The sequence below is a fragment of the Chaetura pelagica genome, unplaced genomic scaffold, assembly GCF_000747805.2.
Source record: "Chaetura pelagica isolate M959 unplaced genomic scaffold, ChaPel_1.0 scaffold423, whole genome shotgun sequence".
Classification (NCBI taxonomy): domain Eukaryota; kingdom Metazoa; phylum Chordata; class Aves; order Apodiformes; family Apodidae; genus Chaetura; species Chaetura pelagica.
In genome coordinates this window covers 223,171-247,391 of record NW_009952686.1, presented here as the reverse complement: position 1 = coordinate 247,391, position 24,221 = coordinate 223,171, and the positions used below count along the sequence as shown (strand labels likewise).

The 24,221-nt window shown below is 36.6% G+C and overlaps 1 protein-coding gene across 2 annotated transcripts in view; it reads left to right on the top strand.

Annotated features, from left to right (window-relative positions):
- The window catches only part of FAM172A (family with sequence similarity 172, member A), a 251,007-nt gene that overhangs the window by 37,415 nt on the left and 189,371 nt on the right, over window positions 1-24,221 (top strand). Inside the window, exon 5 of one of the 2 annotated variants that reach the window (XM_009993778.1) lies at window positions 2,727-2,918. The exons of the other annotated variant lie outside the window; for it this stretch is intronic. Coding sequence (XP_009992080.1) covers window positions 2,727-2,918 — 192 coding nt within the window. The remainder of the gene's footprint in view (window positions 1-2,726; window positions 2,919-24,221) is intronic. 2 annotated transcript variants of the gene reach the window in all.

The following is a 24,221-nucleotide window of genomic DNA, read 5'->3' as shown; positions in this document are numbered from 1 at the left end:
TTTGCCATGTTCTTTCCTGCAGTCACAAGTTACACCTGTTTAACTTGTTTAGAGGCTCTAGGCTCATAATTTTTATTGCGCTTCTTAACTGGAATAAGAAAAATACTTGTGATTTTTTTTTTTCCCTTTTAAAAAATGAATGTTCAGTCTTGAACTTCAAATCTTGCAGTGTACAAAATAAAAAAAAAAATCCCTGTAGCATAGTCAGGACTTGTGCACCTTTTGTTGGCATTGGCTAAGAACTGCGAATTGAATCATAATGTCAATGTGGCCACCTCTTCATCAGTAAGATTAGATTTCAAGTGTAGTTTGATCTAGCCTATATATTGATAGCAACTGAGCAAAATACTAACAATTATGTTGCTGAAATATTCTACAGAGTGGCACTTCTGTATTACGTGATAGCTCATTGGAGGCAGAACTCATGCAGAAAAGTGAATTAATTGTTAAAAACCTTAAAGAGTTCATAATGTATGTAGAGTGCATAACTCAGAGAATTCACAATACCTGCATACATTTATAAACCTTAGGGTATAGTTGTGTGTTGCAAAAATAAGCCTGAGAGAAGGAAGATTGAACTTTAAAGAACACTTCTAAACAGTAAATTATCAACAGAATTTAGATTGCTTTGACTTTCCTATTTACTTATTATTGGAAAATTATTATTGCATGTGATTAATGATGTTTAAATTCAGATAATTGAAGTTCAGCATTTTACTGAATTTACTTCTGTTTAAATAAAGGATCAGAAATAAGTGTTTATCCAGAGGAGAAAGTGGCTAATAAATACAAATTATTTTATGTCGACTCAGTATGCTTATTGACAAATCAATGTAGAATACCGTTTGGTGCTAAACTAAGGTTGTGCACAGGACTGACCTTCAGTGAAAGTTTGGTCTGATGAATTACTACTATTTCAAGCTAAATTAGCTTGAAGAAAAGTTTCCAAACGTGATTAATTTGAAAGAACGAAAAGTTCTTTTTTATCATCTCGGTTGATGTTTTAACATTTAAAAAGTTCTGTATTTGCAGAAGTGTGAACTAGTTGTATCTTCTAGTTTACCTGCTTAAGCGCAAGTATTTCCTAAAAACCAAAGATTTGGTTTGTAAGTACTAAGGGTTACAGCTTATGTAAATCTTTCTCTGAAATACCAGTTCACAATGCTTTGCCTTAATTACAGTATTGTAAGTATTCACTTCAAGTGCAGAAGTCTATTACATCTTGCCAAGTGCTGAGTGAGATGTAGTGTTGTCTGACTTGTTGCCTCCACCACGTGTTAAATGTCCCAGTGCCACTGCTGCAGAAGAAGCAACGTGAGACTGTCCCCCCAGTGTGGTATCTGGTGTACCACAAATTCTAAAATGTTTTTTTTACCATGTTTTCTATTTCCACACAAAGTGTGAGAGAAGGTGAGTATGTTTCCTGCTGTAGAAAGAGCAAGCTGAGGCACATGAGATGTTATGCCATTTTGGAGAAGAAAATAAGGTCTTCAGCGCTACGGCAGATACTGAAGAGATGTGACCATTCTTCCAGTTAGGAATTCCTTCTGTTAAAGTAGCCTCGTTGACTGAATTAAAAAAAATATGTTAGGTAGGACTTGTATTACAGCAAGTCTAGACATTCACACTGAATTAAAAAAAAACAACTGAGAGTAATTACAAAAACATACCCATTTATGAGAAACAAACTGACAGAATCCACATGGCCATTGCTCCTGTCTCAACATAAGGCTCATATCCTGGCCTGCTTTTCATGGCTGTTGCAGCATGTAGGACAATCCTGTGTTGTTTCTTGCAGCTGTGCAGGTGTCCTGTGCAGGTCATGGGTTGTGAAGTACAGGAGGATGAGCAGATCTGCCTGTTGGGTTCTGCCTTTTCTGTGTATTCCTGGGGTAGATGGGAGGTTTCTTTCTGCTCTCAGGATGTTTATACCAGCTCAGGCTTTTGGCCTTGAGCCATGGCTTGCTAAACCAAGTGTAGATCTGTTTTGTAGAACTTCTATAAGAAAGGAAAGGAAAGGGAAGGGAAGGGAAGGGAAGGAAAAAGAAGAAAGACAAAAGAAAAGGCTGTTTAACTCTCTAGGCTCATGACAAAACTTGGAATTAAATTATGGTTTACTGAAAATCAAAACTGATTGTTGATCTGTTCCTGTAACAAATTGGCAAAATATTGGCCCAGATGCAGGACTTCTAATGAAGACATTTTTTACAGCTGAATTGGAGTTCTATATTTTATTATATTATTAATATACAATACTGGTTCATACATGGCTTATTTGGGTAAAATGAAATTCACTAAGATTTTTTTTTCATTTTCTGCAAGACTTTTATTGTTGCTTCAGGCATATCAGAGGTGACAAAATTACTTGATTTCCACCCCTCCACACCCTGCAAATTATTGGACTTTCTTTCTTGCCAGTATATTTCTGTAAACAGAAATTTCAAAGCCTTAGCATACTTTTTACACCTTTTTTAAATTAAAATCTTCCTTGGAATACTGTTCTAAACTTTGGTGTATTTTTATGTTTTGAGGTTATGTTGCACAGCTGGCTTTTGCTTTTTTTTTATGTAGTACTGGGCATACACTTTTCCTTACAATATGCATACAAATAGCTGTTAAATGGTGAAAGTTTTTATTTCAATTTGTTGGCTAACCTTATAACTGCAGGTGTTCTTTTAAAAAAAATTTATTGATGCATAAAAAGCATGTGTTGACTGTAATTGCAGGTTGATGCAACTGAGAGTGAACCAAAGAGTTTTATCTTTATGAGTGAAGATGCATTAACAAACCCTGACAAGCTGTTGGTCCTAATTCATGGTAACGGTGTCGTCAGAGCAGGTCAGTGGGCCAGAAGACTAATAATTAATGAAGATCTGGACAGTGGCACACAGATACCTTACATAAAGAGAGCTATTGAGGTAGGTGAAAGTACACGTGTGTACCTGCCATGTTTTATTAATTTCTTAAGCAGTCTTCAATGTAATAATACAATATATTCAATATACAATTTGTATTTATGATGGGAACACTTACTTGGGGTTTTTTTCAGAACTTTTTTTTTTCTAATGGAACCAACTTTCTTCTCATAAAAACAGTTTTAGTTGCATGTCATGTTATTGTGGTGTCACTGCCATGCAGTGTAATATGGCAGCTAATGTGACAAGAGCCCCTAAGAGGTGATCAGATGCAATAGAAGGCACTAGAGAAATTTGTTATGATTTGAAGTGTTCTCTTTTACAATTCGTTAAATTTGTACGTATTCTCACTCAGCGTCTGTTGTAATCTCATGATAACATGAGCTTTCATGATAACAGCAGGCTTTTTTTCTAGGCTTGTACTGAATTTATTAGAGGCACAGTCTTTTTCAGTTTTGCACTGAATACTGATTCATTCTGATTCACCTATCAGTACTTGACAGTAAAAAACATTTACATTTTATGGACACTGTTTTGTTACATTTACATCTTATGTGAGAGACAATGCACAATTTGTGTAATGTTTTTAACATTGGAACTTTCTAGGTGCAATTAATCTCTTGCATCCTGTATACCTAAATGATACTTCCTATAGTAAGCATTAGAAAAGCCTATTTAAGGCTCACTATTTCTATTATACTAAGTTAAGCTAATGTTCTACTCCAAATATCAGTGTTGTCACTGTGATTGTTACACGTTTTGCTAAATTAAGTTGCATTTTTTACAGTTGGCTTTATACTATTCAGTATAGAAGACAGTTCTCTTCAATCTGTTTTCTTTCTTTTTTTGAAAAAAAAAAAAAAAAAGCTAAGAAAGAAAACATATTTAAACAGTGGGCCATTAAGTTATTTTTGTCTTGCCCATTAACAAGGCATAACTTCGTTTTGTTAGGGTGATGCTTGCCTTCTTCTAAAATCAAGTTTCTGTTAATTTTAAGTCAAGACTTAAAGGCAGAACAAAAGACACTTTATGGCTATTGAGTGTAATAACCGTGTATGCTAGGTCCAGTGTTGGAATTTCATTTCTATAGTGCAAGTTCCAAAACCTTTATTAAGAAACTCGAAGAGCTGTAGCTTAAATTTTTGTAGTGCTGTTTGCATGCCTGCATTTTCATTCCTTCCTAGAGATGCTGCTGTCTTGGCTGCCATGAGAGACTGAGCATTTAAAGTTGAGGTATTATCTCTAATAAGAGAGTATTTCTAGTAGAGAAGAGTTAAAATTCTTATTTGTGTTTTATTTTATGCAATGACTGAGCCATTGTGACAGAGATCAGACCTCTGTTCCCTCATGTTGTTATTACCCATGAGAAGAGATGATGTATCTCTGCATCTTAAATGTTTCTTAAAAAAACACAGAAAAAAAACCTCAAGAGTTTAAAGAGAAAATATACTTAAAGAACCGCAACCATTCAATCACATTGGGAAATCAGGCTTTATGCTCTTATCTTTTGACTTCCCTCCTTCATTGAGTAATTTCAGGTACTGTAAAACTCACTCTCCAGTTTTGTTAATCTTAAAATTCTGGTTAATGTACTATGTTCATAACACATACTATTTGCAATTATTATTTTTTCGTGCAAAATGAAGGCTAGATCAATTGTATTTTATTAAATGTGTTGCTATTTTTTTGTATCCTTTAATCACTGGAGTGGGAATTGAATGCATATCTCCTTAGATAAGACAGTATTTTATAGAAGGCAAACTCCACTGAAGGTATTTGGAATCATTATGCTGTGACTAAACAGAGAATAATGATAGTTATTCCTGATGCTATGTCTAGTTCATGTACAGATCATACAAATTACTCTTCGAAATACAGGAAATTACGGTAGAGTGAGTATCAGTCCTCCTATTTTAGTTAATAATAATAAAAATTGCATCCTTTCCTTGGTTTTCTGGTATTCAATCCTCTAGTTATTTAGGCATTTCTGTCTCTTATGAAATGAAAATAACTGGTCTATGTGGTAAATGTCCTGAAGAAAAATGGTGATAAAACCTCATACAATGTTCCAAGTTTGAAGTAAGGAGTAATTTTCCTTGATCTTCCAGTGTTACTTCTAATAAGTACTTCTAATAAGGGTCTCATGCTTGAATGGAACCAGCAGACCTTATCAAAGCATAAGATTACTGTGCTGGTAACAGGAGGGCATGGAGTTTTCTTCTAATAAACTGTGAATTTGGAGCAGGTAATAGTATCTAGGGTTTGAAAATTGTGCTAATCTCTTGTGAGTGTGAAACATATGCGGGCATCTTAAAACATTTGCTGCAGACAGGGTGTTGGTCTTTTTAAATTAAAACCCACAGAAGTAGTGCTTAAATATATTTTGTGCAAAAACTAGTTCTGAAGTGTCGCCTCTACTTTCCTTAAAACCAAAGCAAGCAGATGAACAAAAAACACCCTCTAGGTAGGGCAAAACCATATATATTTTTCTCTACTGCTTTCGTCTTCAGAGAGTGACACGATGAACACAAGCAAGTTTCAGTTTATTTCTTGGAAAAACTGAGAACAGGGATGGAAAAGCTGGAGTTTTCAGTGAGCAGTGGATTGAGCAGGATGAGCTGTTACTGCTTACCCAAACAGGAAGAGAAGAAAATATATTATTTCTCCCTAGTACAACACCTTAAAGACAAAAATAACCCAAAAAATCCCCAAACCTTTTCTCTTAAAGCATACATGAAATAAGGGAGTAATATAAAGGCTTAAGATTTGTCATTATTTTAGTGGCTTGGGTCTGATACACACTGGAAATAAAAGATCCACAGAGAAATATCCTGGTGGGAATTCAAGTACCTAGAAATGTGGGTTTTCTTTTCATCTATTTGATTCCTGTAGGTAATACTGCTCCTTCCATCTTTTATATCAAATTCTGTTGTGTAGATTCAATCTTTCATGTAATAGGGTTGGGAGTAGCTTACAAGGTTTTATGTGAAGAGGTAAGATTAATGTGTTAATTCAGAAATTCAAACTTGGTCATGTAAGAGAAATTTTGAAATATGAAAGAAATGGAGAACAAACAAGCAGCAAGATAGGAAGCAGACTGTAGAAAACGGAGGAGGGAGAAAAGTGTGTACAACGTGAGAGACATATCTGTAAATATATTAAAACATGGTAGGAAAGACAAACTTTAGAAAAAAAGTATTAAAAAGGCAAAAGCACTAAGGCAGTAAGGAAAGCTTAATCAAAATGGTAACAAATAGGTACCATACATATATTTAAAACAAACAAACAAAAAGATGGCAATTTCCTACGGGTACGGTACGAAATAAATATTGCATAGGTTTGTTGTTTTGTTAAGACAGAACTTTTCTACTGAATCTTTCTTCAGTGGGAAATTCTGATTTTTACAGAAGCAGTCATCTGACATGCAAGAGACTATAAAGTTCCACATCCCTCCTCTGGGAACGAGGGACTGTTCCATTTATAATGATAATACCGCACTGAAGCTATCCCACTTTTTATAAGTAAATAATTGTAAATGATATTAGTAAACAAATGGAAATTAGAAGAAAAGTTTTAATCTGTCTACTACATTTTCTGTAAATGTCTCATTTGCTGTCCGTTGAGTTGGGCTGTTTTCAGATCAGTTGTTACTCACTTATTTGCGCAATGAGTGAAACAGCACCGGGGCAAAATGGTGAGAGGCAGAGATAAATAAACTTCAATTTGGTGATGAGGGCATTTACTTGGGGTGCCAGAAATAAAGGATTTTCATGTGGGCAGTTCAGGAGCTCCCATGTTCCTTATGAAGACTTTGTTTGCCAGGTTATTTAGGAGGAGGAGGTTATGAGGAGCTTGCTTCTCTGGTGCATTGCTGAGTGGTGGCAACATGGGCAGTACTCTAGAGATTCATCTGGAAGATGCAGCAGCAATACTGGAGAACAAGAAGGGGTGCAAAAAGGTGGCCGCTGCTCCGTGCAATGTGTTCCTTCTGTAGTGCTTGGAGAAGTGGATTCTGTGCTTTGAAGTCCACAGAGTGTTAGTCAAGGAGAAGTTGAAGTTCATCTGTCTACAGGGGGAGTTTCTTCCTTGGGGAAACAGGAGCTCAGCTTTCCTAAGTTTGGACATTGAGAAGAACTTTGTAGTACTCTTATCTTTGATAGCTTTCCTCTAGGAAATGAAGAGTACATCAGCTTACTGCAGGGGAGTATAAAGAAACTGTTGGATGCTTTCTGTGTATTAGGAAATTCAGTACATTTGTTGCCTAAGATAGCTGTGGTCCCCAGGATGCTAATGAAATTCAACCACATCAACTGTCAGTAATTTGGTATTTTAATTTAAAAAAAATAATCCAAGAGTTGTTGCCCAGTATCAAATTCAGCACACTTTAGGATGCCTTAGATCTTTTGATTATTATTTTAAAAAGAATTAATTACTGACAATAGGAGTAAAAGCACCAGGAAAAGAGCTTCTTTGAAGAACCTGGCTGAGATTTTTAGAAGAAATGCAGCAGCAGCCAAAAATCTGATTTCCATGGACAAATGAAAAAAATCCACCCTCTTCCCAACGATTTCTTCACTTAATAATATTTTTTTACAGAAGGTTGTGCTTATTCACTCATATTATTATCACTCATTAAACTCAGTTGAATGGAACAAAAAATCAATCAGTGCAGCAGCAGTAACCTTACCCATCATAACTTTTACGTGACTTGGTAACCTCACTGGCGATTAACTGGTATGGTAACACATTTCAGTCTTTCCATTTTGTAAAAATAAACCAGTTTCAAAAGTCAGTATTTACACATTGTTGTCAGAACATTATTCTTTGTCTAAATTACAGCAACAAGAATTCTTTCTCAATTTCATATCCATCTTTGGAGCATAGATTATCTTAATAGATTTTAAGAATTTAAAACTTTGTCTTACAGTTTATACATACTTAGCATAATTTCAGTAAGACAGGCAAATGACACTTTCTGGGCTGACATTTCACTACAATTACAGTTTTTCTGCAAAATACTAATATTTACACACCTTTTATGTCTCCTAAAAATATTGTTGCAGAAAGGTGATAAAATACGTCGTTTATTTACTATTAGTCTGTTACACTGCTGGAGTAATTATAATTTTATTTGGGCATATTCTGGTATTTTACTGGAAGTAAAGTTTCACTACAGTGGACAGTAACGTGCTACACTGTTTTTTTTTTCAACTATTAATTGTCTCACTCTGGGATGTGTATCTGCTTTGATTAATTCTATCGGACCATAGAAATAACATTGCCTGTCAATTACTTCTTAGTAGAGAAAACTTGTATTTACTACTCCTACTTTTGTGGAGATAATACTAAGAAAACATCCTTTTAGATCTTTCTAAAAATATAAACACAAGCTACAATGTATTACTAAATAATTTGTCATGTGTACTTGGTATAAATATGCCATACTCTCAAAGGAAATTCTAAAAGCAATATATTTAATTCCTTCCAAAACATTTTTTGAGGACGTGATAATCTCTCAAGTGCTGATTTGACATGGTGACCAAGCAGCTAGAAGGAAAGTTGCATAGTCAGTTGAAAGCAGTATTCTTGGATCACAAAATACTTAACAGTACATAATATGCTGTGCAGCAGTTAATAATTATTTAAGTCAGAAATTCAAGAAGAGGTTAAAAGCTGCGACTAATATTGAACTGACAGGGTATATAAGCCCACACCAGCCCCCGTGCCAGCAAAGGAAAACAATGAGATGACAGCTCTACTGTTTGGAGAGAGGCTGCTAACAACAGCTTATTCCTTTATGATTTCAACTCTTGACAGAAGACAGGTCTGCTTGTTGCATCATGGCAGATGTATCATTACCTTCTGGCCCTGTCATGACTGAGCTGGGAAAAAAAAAACCAACAAAAAAACCAGCCACTTGCAGTTCTGCAAATCCAATTACCCCATGGAATTTAGTGCCTCCTTTCCAAGATACGTGTTACTGTTGTTGTATTAATTGTATGTATTGCATCCTGAGAGTTTTCTGTGCTGTATTAATTTGATAATGTAGAGGTACTTAGAGATAGCTCTGTCTCCCTTTATTTTGCTGGCTGTCATGTTTTAGAACGCTATGGCACCCTAGGTTAGTTGCTGCTTCCTTCATCACTGATCTAAGGAAATGACTGATCAAGATATTTAGATAAATGTGGCTTGAAATTCTTATTTTTTTCCCCCCTCAAAACCATTTGAGCATTCTTTTCACTGGCTGGTTATGGGGTTAAGAACACACACTGAATATTTAAAATAATCACAATCATTTTAGAAACAAAGTTTAATATGAGTATAAATGGCCTTTTTATCATATGCATATTAGGATTCCACTTTTTTTTTCCTTTCCCCCCCTCCCTTCAACTTGTTGGATACCTAACAGTGACTCTGGAGACTTAGAAAAGAGTAAGAGGGGGTGTGGATTTTTGAAAGTATGTCAAAAGCCTTGGGGTTTGGGTATGATCGGAATTTCAATAGAGGTTGAGATGAGTTTAAATGCATAGAAAGCGAACATAAAAATCTTGTTTAATTTCTGTCATGTTGTTCTTTTTTTAGTCACTCTGATGTCTTTTTCAAATCTGCTTTTCTCTCAAGCTTTGTGGTACTATATCCAAGATCTGTTGTTTTTTTTTTTCCTTTATTTCCCCTTTGTATTTCGTTTTAAGTGCTGATCCCTTTTCTGTGGTGCTTCTGCCTTTAATATCAGCTGAAGCAGTCTGAATTGCTGAATCAAAGCCGTTTTGGGAGAGAGACAGTGTTTCAGATTGTGCAGGGTGAGATTCTCTGGGTAGAAGGTAACACTTCCTGCAGTTATAATCAATGCATTTGACACTTTCAAAGCCGTGACTTGCTCAGGGGTTAAACTTTTTAAATAACTTCCCTTGGGAAGAAAGCTATCAATAAAATGGAATAATTAGTTGAAGATTCTTGAGCAGCCTAGACTTGAAAAGAAAATATTAGAGATAGGTCAGGTTTTCACCTCTGTTGTCTTCTCCCTCCTTTTTGTTTTTTTAAACTATGAGCTTTGGCTTAAATGTGTGCAGTATTTCAAAATCAGTCTGCTTCAAAAATAATGTCGTCTACTTAAGCAAACACATTAATTTAGTAATGGGCTCGTGTCAGTATAGTCTAAAGAATGGGGATTAAATTCTCCATAAAAATATACCTTTAGGTTTGCTAGCTTTCTCTTTTCCTACCCACACCTATTCTGCAAATAGTAATTTTTAGCTAGCGGAAAATATGTGCAAATTTGAACCTTACTTAATAAGCTTAAAACATGGTATGCAGAACTAATTTTAAAAATATGAGTATTAAATGAGCATCCAGTGCATAGGGTCATGGATTTCTACGAAGATGGACATTTTTACTGAACCAAAATTAATCACACTTTGCATTAATTACGTTTCACCATTTCAGGTCTTATGGAAAACTTACTGGTGTTCTGACTCTCTTGTATCATGATTTTTTTTAAAGCAGCTATTTTGAACTATAAAGCCTGAACTGTAAAAACACTGCTTTCAACACACAGTGTAGTACCTGCACACTGAACAAAACGATGACAAATAATTCATGAATGATGTTGGAGTAAAAGATTCTTACCCTTTGGTAATTATTTACCTATTTCGTTTCTCTAAAACAGAAGTAGAATGACTCATGGCAGCACCCTGAACGGTAACTGAACAAATATGTGTTTGATGTTTTCCAGAAGTGCAGCACTCTGTTTTCTAACGGACTATATGAAAATTGTATCTGTACCACCTGAATAGATGAGTTTATTTGATAGGGAATATTCTACATGCAGACTTTAAACAAAACTTTTAGCAATGAAATACTGACTCATCTCAGTTCAGCAACATACTGCTGTTCCTGAGTGGAGAATGTCTTGGGAGTCTGCCTGTGAGAAGCTGGCTGTGGATCTATGGTCTTCTTAATTGCTCAGAAGTTGTGATAAGGCTCTTTCTGCTGTGGTATGGATCTTCCATATATTCTTTATTTCAAGTTGGTGGTGTGGGTAGCACTGGAAGGGGAAATGGACACCAGTATGATTGTACCTGGAAACGTCGTAATTATTTGTGTCTTGGGTTTTACACTCCACAGGCCACTTTGTAAGAACCTGTTTAGAAGAAAATGAGGTGAATTTGTTTCAGAGAATTAGGGGTATGAAGATGTCTCATAGCTTTGTGGTTATTTGTATTTGAGTAGTGACTTTTTGTTTCATCTGATGTGCTGTAGAACAGCTGTGGCTCACATTTTGAGGTGGGATGGGTGAAGTTGTGGTAGGATAGCATCTCAAGTCACACAGAAGCTAGTGCCTTCACAGCAGGATACAATTTAGGATGGGAACTTTGCTGGGCTTTTTTATGTGACTGTGATTAAGTATGCTTATCTGATCAAGGAGCAAAGGTTTTAAAATAACTTTCATAGGCTTTTTGGCAGCTTCTTCTGTTGGATTGCTATTGTCAGTGATTGTGTTAATATAGGCTTTTAAGAGTGGCAGCTTGCTAAGTAGTACAGAAAAGCACACAAACTTCTTTTTTATTCCTCACTGATATAATTTTAACAGCAGTCATCTTAATTTATTAAAATTTCCCTCATATAGGATGAGGTAATCTGTTAATTGTTCATTTGTTGGCATTAATCTTCATATTGATATATGAAGCTTCATTTCACTTTATGAAGAAAAACACAAAAACAGTAGGCAAAAACTTAGTTTTACTAGTTCAGGAGCATATTAATTCAGGAATGAGAAATATGCATGCATGTTTTTGTAGTCTTTCAAGAAGTTAACTCACTAACAATTACTGACTCCTTAAAATAGTAAAATGTCATATATTAAATGTACAGCTGGGTGTTTTACCACCTAACTAATCTTAATTCATTACAATATCTAAATTATATTCTTTATAATATATATCCTGGAAACAGTATTATGTGTGTATCAGTATAGATGTGGCATATGCATGTATTTAATATTACACTAAATTGCCAATACCCTGTTGATTTTTCAAATGAATCATTACTTAAAAGACTTACTAATTCAATGGGGAGATGAAGACTTCCTTATTCATACCATGAAATGCATATTTGAATAGAATTATCTTTTGCTTACTGTGCATTGAGCTGGAAAATATTAACTTTAATGCGTTGGAATTCAAATAAAAATTTTATATGCTTCATCCTTAAGTAGTTTAGTGCTGTTCTAATAATGAGTATTGCTGCTCCAGGTAATAGGGAAATAGATATGGCAAAGACTTTGTCATGCAAATTTACTCAGGATTGTAATCTTTTGAAAATACAAGGATCTGTTGAACGATATATGTCACTTTTGATCAAAAACTTTAAAAAGTTTAATAATTCTGCTAGAACAAACTAAAACTGTGGGTAATTGTCTTTTTTTCCCTGAAATTAACAAATTATAACATCAAAAAATCTGAGAGTGAGGTATGTAGTAGGTCATTTGCTGCTGCAGGCAGTTTTTCTCCCTTCAGGATGTGCTTGTTTAGTTTCTCTCACTTTGTGCCTGTGGCACTGTATGGTGAAATTCAGACGAGTTCTTCCCCTCCAAGGAATCTCTAGGGTGGCAGATAACTTATACAAAATTAATAAATGGTTCTACTTTTTTATTATCACCCATCCCAGGCAGTTTGCTTTGTGATCCCTTTGGAGAAAAGTTGAGTTGCATAGGACAGGTATATTAAAAAAAAAACAAAACCAAAACAACAAAAAAGCTTCTGTGTGGAATTAAACAGTTGAAGTGCACATAGTAGGGTAAAATATGCCATTAGGAAAATGGAATTATTCCATTTTCAGTTATTTCTTTGGAGAGAAACAAAAAATGCAACAGAGAAAATCCCTGATATGTTGGAATTGTTAAACACATTCTTGGGGTTATGAATTTAGTTTCCTTTTTATCTCAGCAACACATGAAGAGGAAAGGTGATTTGAGGCTACTCAGCTGAGGGCTAGTTTTTGGGAAAGCACAGGTGATAACGTAGCAGGGTAAGCTATTGGTTGTGTGCTACATCCAGCCTCCCTCTCCACTGTGCCCAGGGCACTGAGGCTTCAGGTTGCTTTGGAGGGTAGAACAGATAACGAAGCTTGAGTGTAAATAATTGCTGATACATGAGGGAAAACCACTTTGTCTTAATTTCTTTTTTCCCCCTTTTTTTGTAGTGATTAGTTTGAATTGCTCTCTTAGCTGTGACAGTGTTGTATTCTTATACTGCTGCTTACTTCTGATGAGTAAGAATCCTTAAAAAATGTGAAGGTATTAAATATCACCATTTATTTTGTTTCCTCAGAGTTACTCCCTGCCATTTTTATATGCAAGCATATATACCTAGCTAGTAAGTAAATGTTCTTTTTACTCTAAAAAATAATTCCAAAAATATAGACAGAAAATGTTCACAGTGCTTCAGTGAACAGGTGATTGAGTTTGTGCTGACCCTCAGTAACTGAGCCTGTGTTTTGAATCCCAGCTCTTCCTCCAGCACTGGGAGTAACATGATTGAGTCTTCTGGAATGAGTTCCTGAATGCTGATAACAGGAGGCTTTTCCATGAAATACAGGAGCTACTCATGTGGAATGTGCACCTTCCACATCATGCATGGTTGAGATCAGATACAGGATTTTCAAGTCTTGACAGCCCTGGTTCATGGACAGTGTTATTTATACTGAATCTAGGACTGTCCGAGTGCTAATATTCAACTGATACACAAAAATAAGTAATTCTGGGATTTCAGTTTTAATGATACAGTGTTGCGATTGTCATACAGGTACTGAAAACAGTTATTACTAATAGCTGATTAAAATATCATTTATTGAATAAAATATCGTTTGTTGAATCCAGTGTTTATTGGCTTTGAATGTAATTAATTTGATTTCTTTTTCATTCCTGTTGACATTCTTTATATTTTGTTCATTGTGTTTGTGTTCACCATGTTAGACTAATATTTGACTTTTTGCCTTATTTCGAAACAGATCCTATATTAAAATAACAGCATTCACCTATTTTTTATTCAAATTAGTTCCCCCCAACATATACCCTATATTCACCTTCTGTACCTGTGATGTCCTTTGAGGTTTTCTGTACATTTAATTTATATTCCTGTGTGTAGTTTCACGCAAGTATTGGGACAGGATAGTAAAGGGAGATTTAAATAAAAACTACATGCTATGGTCTGACTGAAATGTTTTAATACCTCCCTTCTCAAATAAAAATAAATGCTTTAATGTTTTTCTGCTGGAAATGAAGGTCTCACTTCTAGCCCTTCTTGTATCAATTTTTGGGGGAGGTTATGTGGGATAAGACCTCCAATATAAAATAATCATTAAGCACCAAAGACAACCAAAGTAAGTATTTGTTACTTTGACATGTGACCAATTCCATGTAATTAATATTTAAAAACATTATTCATGTTTCTCTCAAGTCCTTGGGTTCCTTTTGAAGAAGTTAATTGAGAACTTACCCAATAGTAGTTTTTTGCCTTATTTCTATTTCCTGATAGTAGGAGTTTTCTGGTGTGATCGTTTTGCAGTTACAGCCAGGCAAATACTACTTATTCAGCCATTATTTTTTTTCCTCTATTTTATATTTTTCAGATCAAAACTGTTGCTTTCTGAAATATATGTGTGTATGCAAGTAAAGTACATACATGTACATGTAAAGAAATATAGATGCATCTGAATTGTCTAGCTGGCTGTAACTTCTTAATTTTATAAATGCTACAATAAGATCTATGTCAATCGGGGAAAATTGTAGTTAATTTCCTGTGTCTTTAGGTTTGGGAGCTGCATGTGACTTTCCTTTCTTGGAAATGCTGATTATATTTTACATCACTAAAAAAGTACCGTTTCAGGTTACTCTTTTCTTTGAATCCAGTAATTTATGATATATTAGAAAGGAGATGTACTAAGTGTTCTGTAAATATAATATTATTTCAGATGTCATACAGCATGACTTTCTTTGTGATTTAATTTGATGTAGCTGTTGTATGTTTTATTTTCCTCTGGTCATCCGTGTTGAAAGACTTTTTAGTGAGGAACTCATTAGAAATAGGAAATAATTTTCTAAAAACAAAAGATTCATAAGAATGACAGTTTACACAGTCTTATAAAAACGAAATAGAACCTGGAGAAATATCTTTGCTGCACCATGTGCTCAGTTAAATGAAATCTGTCTATAGCTCCTATATAACAGAGTACTGGATCAGTGTCAAAAAATATGAGGTATTTACTGTGGTGACATTCAGCTTCTATCTTTGTTGAGATACTGCTCGTAAGTCTTGGGTTTTGTAATGTGGTAGGTCCACATAAAAAATGAAAAATTAAAGAAGAGGACAGCAATTATGAATTTGAAAAATGTGTTGGCTTTCTTCTAATGTTCTGAGATATGGTCACAAGACATTTCTGCTAATAGTGACATGGAAGTGTACTTCCTTTTCCTATTTTTATTTTTTTTTTAAATCAAATTGGTGTTGAGACGCAGCTGTAAATGCTGAGTTTGGCAGTTGACATATTTTATTCCTGTTCTAAAAGAACTTGGTGCTTGTGAAAGGTTTGCAGAGTGTCAGCCAGGGCGGATGGATCCCTGCAAAACGAGTGCCCCCAGGCAGCAGCTGCGAAAGCTCCATCAGCATCTCTCCTCTGTCTGGTTCCATAGAGAACCACCCCTGGAGGTAAGGGAGGACTCTGATACAGTCACTTCCAGTCCTTCTCTGCAGCAAGGCTGCTCGCAAGGGTGAGCTGAGGTTTGTTATTGGGTGGATTGGATGGTCCTTTATAGAAGCTGCAGTGAGACAGCTTTACACGAGGTTTGCATGGTTGTCCTTCCCCTGTGTGAAGTCCAAACTAAGTAGGAGTCCAGTGATTTAGGCCTGGCTGGTAAACTTCTGCTTGTCAGTGAAGTTTAAAATCTTACAAGACAGTTTGCTCTGTCCCATTATCCACCTTAGGGCCTGGGATCTATAGCATTCCAGACCTTCTCTATGCCATCCTACAAGGAAGGGTCTCTTTATCAGGCTGGGAGAGTTGGGGTTCAGCCTGGAGCAGAGAAGGCTCCAGGGAGACCTGAGAGCAGCTTCCAGTGCCTGAAGGGGCTCCAGGAAAGCTGGGGAGGGACTTTTTACAAGGGCTTGTAGTGGGAGGACAAGGGGGCATGGATTAAAACTGGAAGAGGGGAGGTTTAGGTTGGACATCAGGAGGAAATTCTGGGCTATGAGGGTGGGGAGACCCTGGCCCAGGCTGCCCAGGGAAGCTGTGGCTGCCCCATCCCTGGGGGTGTTGAAGGGCAGGTTGGATGGGGCTTGGAGCAGCCTGGGCTGGTGGGAGGTGTCCCTGCCCATGCAGGGTGTTGGACCCTTCCAACCCAAACCATTCTCTGATTCTATTCCACTTTCGCCTTCTGGCATAACACAAGTCTGAAGTAAAGGAGGGTACTATTTAAATCCAGTCAAACAACAAACTTAATGGAAAATTTTTCTTACCATTCTTTATTTTGTAGTGGGAAGAGAAGGCTTCAAGCCTTCTAGGAAAGAATAAAAAGGAGGTTCCAATAAGTTGGCTGTAAAAAAATTTTACATGTACAAGAGGTGTTCAGATGTGGGGTATTTAAAGTTTTAGAAGAAACTTGTGCCCTTTTTTTCCCTCTGTGATGATGTCGTGCATTAATTATGATCCTGGCTTCACACTATGGGGAGTGACATGTCCCTTACGGATCAGTATGTGCATGGAAGCTGATCAGGTTCTGATGGCAGACTTTGCTTCAGTCCTTATGTGTGTTCTGTACAAGCTGTGGTGCTGTGTTATTTAAAAATAGCTCCCATCTGATGTATGTTTAATATATTTCATTTTCAAAATTAAGTTAAAAGTAATACTCAAGATCATCAGTTTAATCAATGTTCAAGTAGCAAAATAAAGCACTAGGAATTAAGAAGAATTATATGTAATAATAGTTTGCATCTGTTTTAGAATATTCTACCAAACCATTTTGTGTGTAGGCCTTTGCTGAAATTACTAAGTAAATATGGTGCTCTTTTGGCTTCCTCTCTAGTTTTGTGAACAGTGTTTATTCATGTGCTTAGCTGCTAATGAAATAGTGGACAGTGGTTATCCTGACATAAATTTGGAGGACAATGAGTAGCTGTTAAAGTTGGAGTCCTCTTCTTAAACATTATGGATAAATACTGTGGTACCACTTGCATCTATTTAGGAAAACAAAAATTAATGAGTGTATTTACAAACAAAAAGAGGGTGATATGTTTCAACACGGATATTTTGTCTTAAGGATGCTTTGGTTCACAATAGTACTGACTGTTTTTCTTTAAAAAGTGGATTATGAGAAAGCAGTAGCTTTTCAAATACTTCCCATTGCAGGCATTTTCCCATTTGCTTTCTGAAGTGCATATACATCTTTATGGCATGTAGTAGAAGGTGGTATTTGTCTGGAAAGTAAGTTCAGTTCTGCTTTTCTTTAAAAATGATATATGAGATATGTTATGTGTGAATATCAATACAATCAGCATTTTGGACTGAGGATGAAGTTGAAGCATCACTATTCTTGCCAGAAAGTGAGACTGAGAACAGTTTATGGAGGTATAGTCTCTCATACTTATGTTTCTGGACAGTTTAATATTGTTTAGAAGTAAATCTCTTGGCCTTTTTCTGTCTTTTGTTCCCTCCAGCCAGTTTCCAGACCTTTGCTTTGTTTTCCAGTATCCACATCCAAATGATTGCCTACCTTCCTTCTTATTCTTTTGTTTCCTCTCCTCTTGATTTTCTATTGGATGGCTTTCTTCTGCCATGTATTTTTTGGTGTACATGGGACTCATGTATTAAACAGCAATATGGTCTCTGTGTTTTTCCTTCCTGTGTCCAGACCTGAACATTAGCAATTGCAAAATTACATCTGCAGATTGGCTTTGTGGAATCTTTGTATGCTTCAGCTGCTGAAGTTTTGTAAGTGTCTATTGTGAATGTGCAAATTTTCAAAAGTTTACAGGTTAGCCAGTTTTGAGTAGAATCTTACGGGAATGGGAGGAGTAAATCCCAGCCAAATGTTAAGCCCCTGGCTCAAAGAACAGGTGCATTGGAATGTTTCATAGCACTGTCTGCTAGGTTTTTGTAAAGTCAGCAAGCTAATGTATTTCTATTTTGACTTTCTCTTGGACATAGAGGAACTGTTTACTATGAAAACTCCAAGACAGTTCAGCCTGAGGCAAAACCAGCTATAATACACAGCTAAACTCACTGCAGTGTGAGTGTTCCTTAATCATAGAATCACCAAGGTGGAAAAAGACCTTGAAGATCACTAAGTCCAGCCTATGACCTGACACCACTACATCTCCAGACCAGGGCACCAAGTGCCACCTCCAGCCTTTCATTGAACACCTCCAGGGATGGTGCCTCCACCACTTCTCTGGGCAGTCCATCCCAATGTCTGATGACCCTTTTCATGAGGAAGTGCTTCCTGATACCCAACCTAAACCTCCCCTGGAGCAGCTTCGGGCCAGGCCCTCTTGTCTTGTTGCTAGTTGCCTGGAAAAAAAGCCCAGCTCTCAGTCCTCCTTAATCATCAAATTGGAGACTGGCAGCAAGAAATTCTTCCACTTTTAGCCATGAAAGTTCCGTGTTGGGGTGCTGTTCACTGCTCACCTGAGGAATTAGAGAGAAATTTTTGTCCTTCCTGTTTGATTTTTACTCAGAGGGTTATGTCAATTTCTGACTAACACAATGGAGCTGCTTTGTGAAAACCAAAAGCTTTAAGAGATCTCCTGTCCACCATGGTCTGCAGTCAATTATCTGTTCTGGAAGTGTGTTTTTGTTTTTTTTCTGTATTTTTTTTACAACTGTGCATGCATCTTGATATTTGAGAGACTGGGAATTGCTGGAACACCCCCTCATCTGAGGATGGAGACTAAGCCTTAAAGTGTGACATTAGATCACTGAATTAGCTGGATTACTGAGCATGAGTTGAGAGTCACTTGTCCCTCAGCTGTGCAGCACCTCATACATGGTGTGTTGCCATTTGGCCACATAAAATAATGCGTTTTGCCACAGCTAGATTGCTGTCTAACTCTTGGATAATCTTATCTGGGATCATGTAAGACAAAGTAATCAGATTCAGTTCTGACTCGCAACTCCTGGGTGCTTCCAGAATCTGGTCCTGAAATAGCTGTGCTGACCTATCTAACTACAGTTCCCAAAAGAGAACTTACTTTGTTTGAGGGGCTATTAAGCCTAAAGCTGTTACATTAAATGATTATGGTGTACTAATGGCAAGGCAGTACATGCCTCTGCACCTCTCAAGTATAATTATGGGATTTACAAACTCCATCAGCTATCATATGCAGTGTGCTGAACGGGTACTCACCTAGAAGGATGGTGAGGACATTCTAATAAAGATTAGTAGGAAGGCAAGTGGTCTGGTGCAATGTTTTGTAGCTATTGTGTGATAGGAAGAGACATAAAGATTCAGATTCTGAAAAAAATTGCATCTCCAGAGGCAGTAAAAATCAGGCTGCTTATATGAAGGACAAGTTTTAAAAGTTGAAAACAAAGAGTAGGTTTTTCAGTCATGAAGGAGTTTGTGGATAAGTATGGCTGCAATCCCTGGGGCATGAGGAAGGGATAGAAGCCTGGTGTGTTGTGATAGCAATATAAAGCCAGAAGAGAAAGGGGATGGTGTTGAAGAGTGATGGAATAACAGAGTCACTAGAGGATGCTAGGAAATCCTCATTTTTTAAGAAGAATTTAATGTAACCTTTCTAGATGCAGAGGGAAAAACTGATGGGAGAAAACAATGCTCTGTCTATCAGTGCCAGAAGAATTAAAGCATTTAGAAGTGTTGTCCTTGATGGACTCAGAATAATCGCTACTGAGAGCTGTGCTGCCTTCTCAGGTGGCTTTGGATGTTGCTACCCAAGAAAGTAGAGAGAGAAGAGGGAAAAATACTGACAACATTGCTTGTTGGAAGGAGCAGAAAGAAAAAGGGAGTTCAGAGCTGTGTTAGGTTGGCCAGGTGACATGAACAAGCCCTCCAGACCCCTCAGACACAGGAAGGGGTCACATTTTGGAGCCTTTGCTGTACTTGAGACTCTCTTTTAAGGATAACACCCAAACTGTTAATAGTGAAGCACTTATTTTAACTAGCAGAGTTCACAGTATTTCAAGAGAAAGTCTTCTCTTGTCAGATGTCACCATGAAGGGATAACCTGTTCTTCCTGATGTCAACATTTCTTACATTAAATTACTTTGACCCTGGGCAGGGCTGTTTAGATTTTTGAGATTTTGACTGAAAAAAAAAAATTATCTTTAGAAATGCTGAGATGAAAAACAAATGTTTTGTGGACATAGTCTGTCTTTCTGTCCAGCTCTGCAAAATCATGGTGTTTAGGGCATTTTGGTCTAATGATTGTGTATCTGACATGGAATCACTGTACCTTGAAGTATGTTTTTTTAATACTTGCCCAATGTTACATTTTTTTGGGAGATTACAGGCAAGGCAGGCAAATTCATTGTGCTCAATGCAGTGGGTCCTATGCTCAATGCATGTAGCTCCTTTTCTGAGAGGACCCTCAAAAAGGAATAAAAAAGGAATTAAACACATTTCTTCATGTAGTGGTAATCTGGGTGCAGTAACACATGCAGTGAAATTAAGTCTCTTACACCAGCTATGCAGAAAATCTGGTAAGCCTGAAAATGACACTCCTTTCTCCTCACACCCTGGCCAGTGTCTTAATGTTGATATTCTTCTCAGCATACCAGTTCAGTTAAACAGAAGCTGTGGGTGTTGATAGAGAAACATGCTTTTCTGTTGGGATTTTTTTTGCATTTTCCCCTCAAGATGCTGTAGTTCACCCATCTGTAGTGTTACACAGTTTGCTCTGTCTTGTGGAAAAGAACACCAAGTACTAATGGTATTTTAAAGAGGTCCATAGTTCTTTTTTAATTCTACTACTCTTGCTAAAGCAGAATCTGAAGTTTCTAGAGTGTTCTCACTGCTTTAGAAAAAGAAATTCTTTGTTGTCCAGAATCAGAAAAAATGAAGTTTTTCCAGTGAACTGCTATGGAAGATTATACATCATTGAATATTGATCTCATAAAGAGACAGGATCACTTAAATGTCATACTAAGCTTTTTTGAGTTTCTTAGGCTGAAACTGAAACTGCTTTCCATCCCCAAACAGGAGAGCATCATCATCTCTTTGCCCAGGTAACCCTAAACATCCAAGGGGCACCAAAATAGGTCTGCACTGAAGGTGGGGCAGTTTGTTTGCAGACACTTACGTGCCACTTCAGTGAAAGGGGGTAGCTCTGGAATGGTCCGAAGGTTTGTAAAGACCAATTTTGTGGAAGAGTGTACAGTAAGGGAAACAGTAATACCATTCAAAAGTTATCAAAGACTGAAGTGGGCTGAAGTTCTGTTCTTCTCAATATACTTTCATATGAGAAGTTACTAGATACAGAGTTGATTTAGTTTGTAGGCAGTTATTTTTCATGCTTTTATTTCAGCCTTTATGAGTGAGCTCTTAAAATACTTTTTTTTCCATTGCCTGGTGCTTAACTAAAGAAGATTTACTCTTTTCAGAGACATAATGTCATATACTTGAGAAATCTGCTTTTAGAGGGAAATGAATAGACTATAGTGTTGTTATATATTTGAGCAAACTCAAGGTCAGCTGTAAAAAATGAACTGTGCAGAAAAGGTCTAGTCCTGCTTTCTGTCACATCCAGCTACAGACAATTCACTTTATGCTATAGGAAGGTGCTCATTTATAATGCTTACTTTTGCATTGCTGTTTGATCTGCATCACTCTTAAGTTATTTCTTGACATTTCCTAGTATGACTTTGTGAATGCTGGGTATTAATAATAACTAATATAACAGCTCTCAGTAACATTTGTAGCATTCAAAGATGATAATTTATTTTTTTTTCTTTAGGCTCAACATATTTGTCATTTGCAGCAACATTATTGAAAAATACTTTTTTTTGTAAGTAGTTTGGAAATAGTCTTTCAGAAAGGAGATAAGTAAAAAAAAAACCAGATCAACTAAAATTATAAAAGATTAGTAAAATAGTATGACTAAGGGAATATAAAGCAAATAAATGAGTAGACTTGAGAGCTGTTTGGTAGCTTTGGTTTTGAAAGATAGGTGCTTAACCTTTCATATTTATTAGTACTGAGAAAAGTAACACACTGCTGTGTGTGACATTTGTTGTGCCAGTAGTAGCTCTTTCCATGTTTTTGTTCTACCATGTCTTTAAATCATGAATGGTTATAGACCATAGGACTGCACAGGTGAAACTTGCACATGTGTGGCACCCTAAATACATGCAGTAATAGCTTCATTTTTATTTCCATCTCTTCAGGTTTTTGGTTTAATTCTTTGACTTGGTTCCTGCTATGTCGCCCATAACAGATGAAAAAATGAACTTAAAACAACATTAGTTGTGTATAGAACTTAGCGTGGTGTGTGTATGGTGGATGCTAAGTAAAATATTTTTACTGGATATACATTTTTAATTACAATATATGACGACATTTTTTTCAACAGCAAACTCTGCTTTCTGCACCTTTCTTGAAAGACTGGAGAACATACCTTCACAAAAAAACCCCAACCATCTGACCATGCAACCAAGCAGAATTCTCCACCTTTCAAACCCTGTGAAGGTGCTGCTTGTGCCATGCACTCAGATCTTTAAAGCTTAGTTTGCCACTGCACAGGCAGAAGAGGAAGATGCAGTAAAATCTTATAAAAAGGAAAAAATCTGCAGAACCTGAACAGCTCTCCTTTTTTCTCACAGGTTCTTCAAGTCAGAATTTGATTTTTTTGTGAGTGTGTCACTGTACTATTTAGAGAGAGGTTTTCCTTTCACCTATTTGGATTGTACTCTTATTTGTTCTGAGCTGTAGGTTGAAAGGTTAAGAAATCCAATTTTACTTTCTGTGAGAAATGTTCCCACAAAATGTTCCCACTCTAGCATTTAATGTTTCTTATGTATTTGGTTTATGAACATTTTTGTTTAGTTCAACTTCTGAATTCAGAAAAAAAAAAACCTGCTTGGGTAGTATGAGCTTCAGCACCCTTAATGCAAAAAAGAGGCTTAAGAGTAAAAATCATCACAAAAAGAGGGACAGTGTTGAACAAAACCTTTCAGCATAGCCATGGAAATAGGACATTATTCACAAGTATATGCTGTATTCATTTTTTCAAGGAGGTGTGGGTCTCAGGACTCAGTTCTTTCAGGTGGAAGTGCCATTATTTTAGGTTTTTATCTTGTTTATGCATGAGGACAGGCTGATAAATTGGTCAGTAGTTTTCCTGAGAGGCACTGAGCTGCATGGTCCTCCCTTCCTCTAAGTCAAGGCCTGGAGTTCTGCTCTCATGTCACGATAGCCTTCTAGGCATACAGTTCCCATGTAACCACCTCCTGGCAAACTGTGTTGCTAAAGAGCATCTCTAGATAGGTAATCAAACTTGTGAAGTCTGTTTGTACTTGGGGTTTTTTTCTGCAGATTTGTTCTTGAACTGTGTGCCTGTGTTAACCACGGGGTTTGTGCTACCACTGGAACCATGCGTGACCCTCAGTTTTTTTGTATATATGTGTATTTTAGTAAAAGTTGGGAATCCTTTCTTTTAAGTAAAATATGTAGGGGAAGTTAGTTAAGCAATTTGTAAACACTGGAGAAGTATCAAAGTCAAAAGTAAATTTAAAATAATTTTGCTCCGTTTAGGTTACTTGAACACAGCTCCCTATCTAAGTGCTGAAATCTTGCATATTTTAATTGTTGGGAAAACTTTGTTTTTAACTTGCCTGTTGTATGAAGGTGATGACTGTCAACCTACAGGATAGACAAGGCTACTTTAGCTGTGGTTTTGTCAGAAGCTTATTCATTGGATATGCAGTTTATTCCCTAGATGAGCTTCTGTATCATCTTGCTGTGGATTTAATAATGACAACAACAAGAACAGATATTATTAGGTAATTAGATAATAATATTAATTATTCTGTACAACCAAATTATGAATCTCTTAATTTACAATGTTCTACAGCTGTTCCTATGACTTGTAATCACCTTTAAAGCATTTTAAAGCCCTGGCTGTTCACATAAAAAGGGGCATTGCCCACAAGGTCGCACACAGACGTTCAGTTTTGCTTATAAATAAGCTTTACTAAACTTCAGTGTTGAGCTGAAAAATGATGTCTTTGTGTGGGATTAACCTTCCCTGGCAGAGCCGCGGCTGTCTCTGCAGCCTGGGACGGCTCGATGCTGTGGCG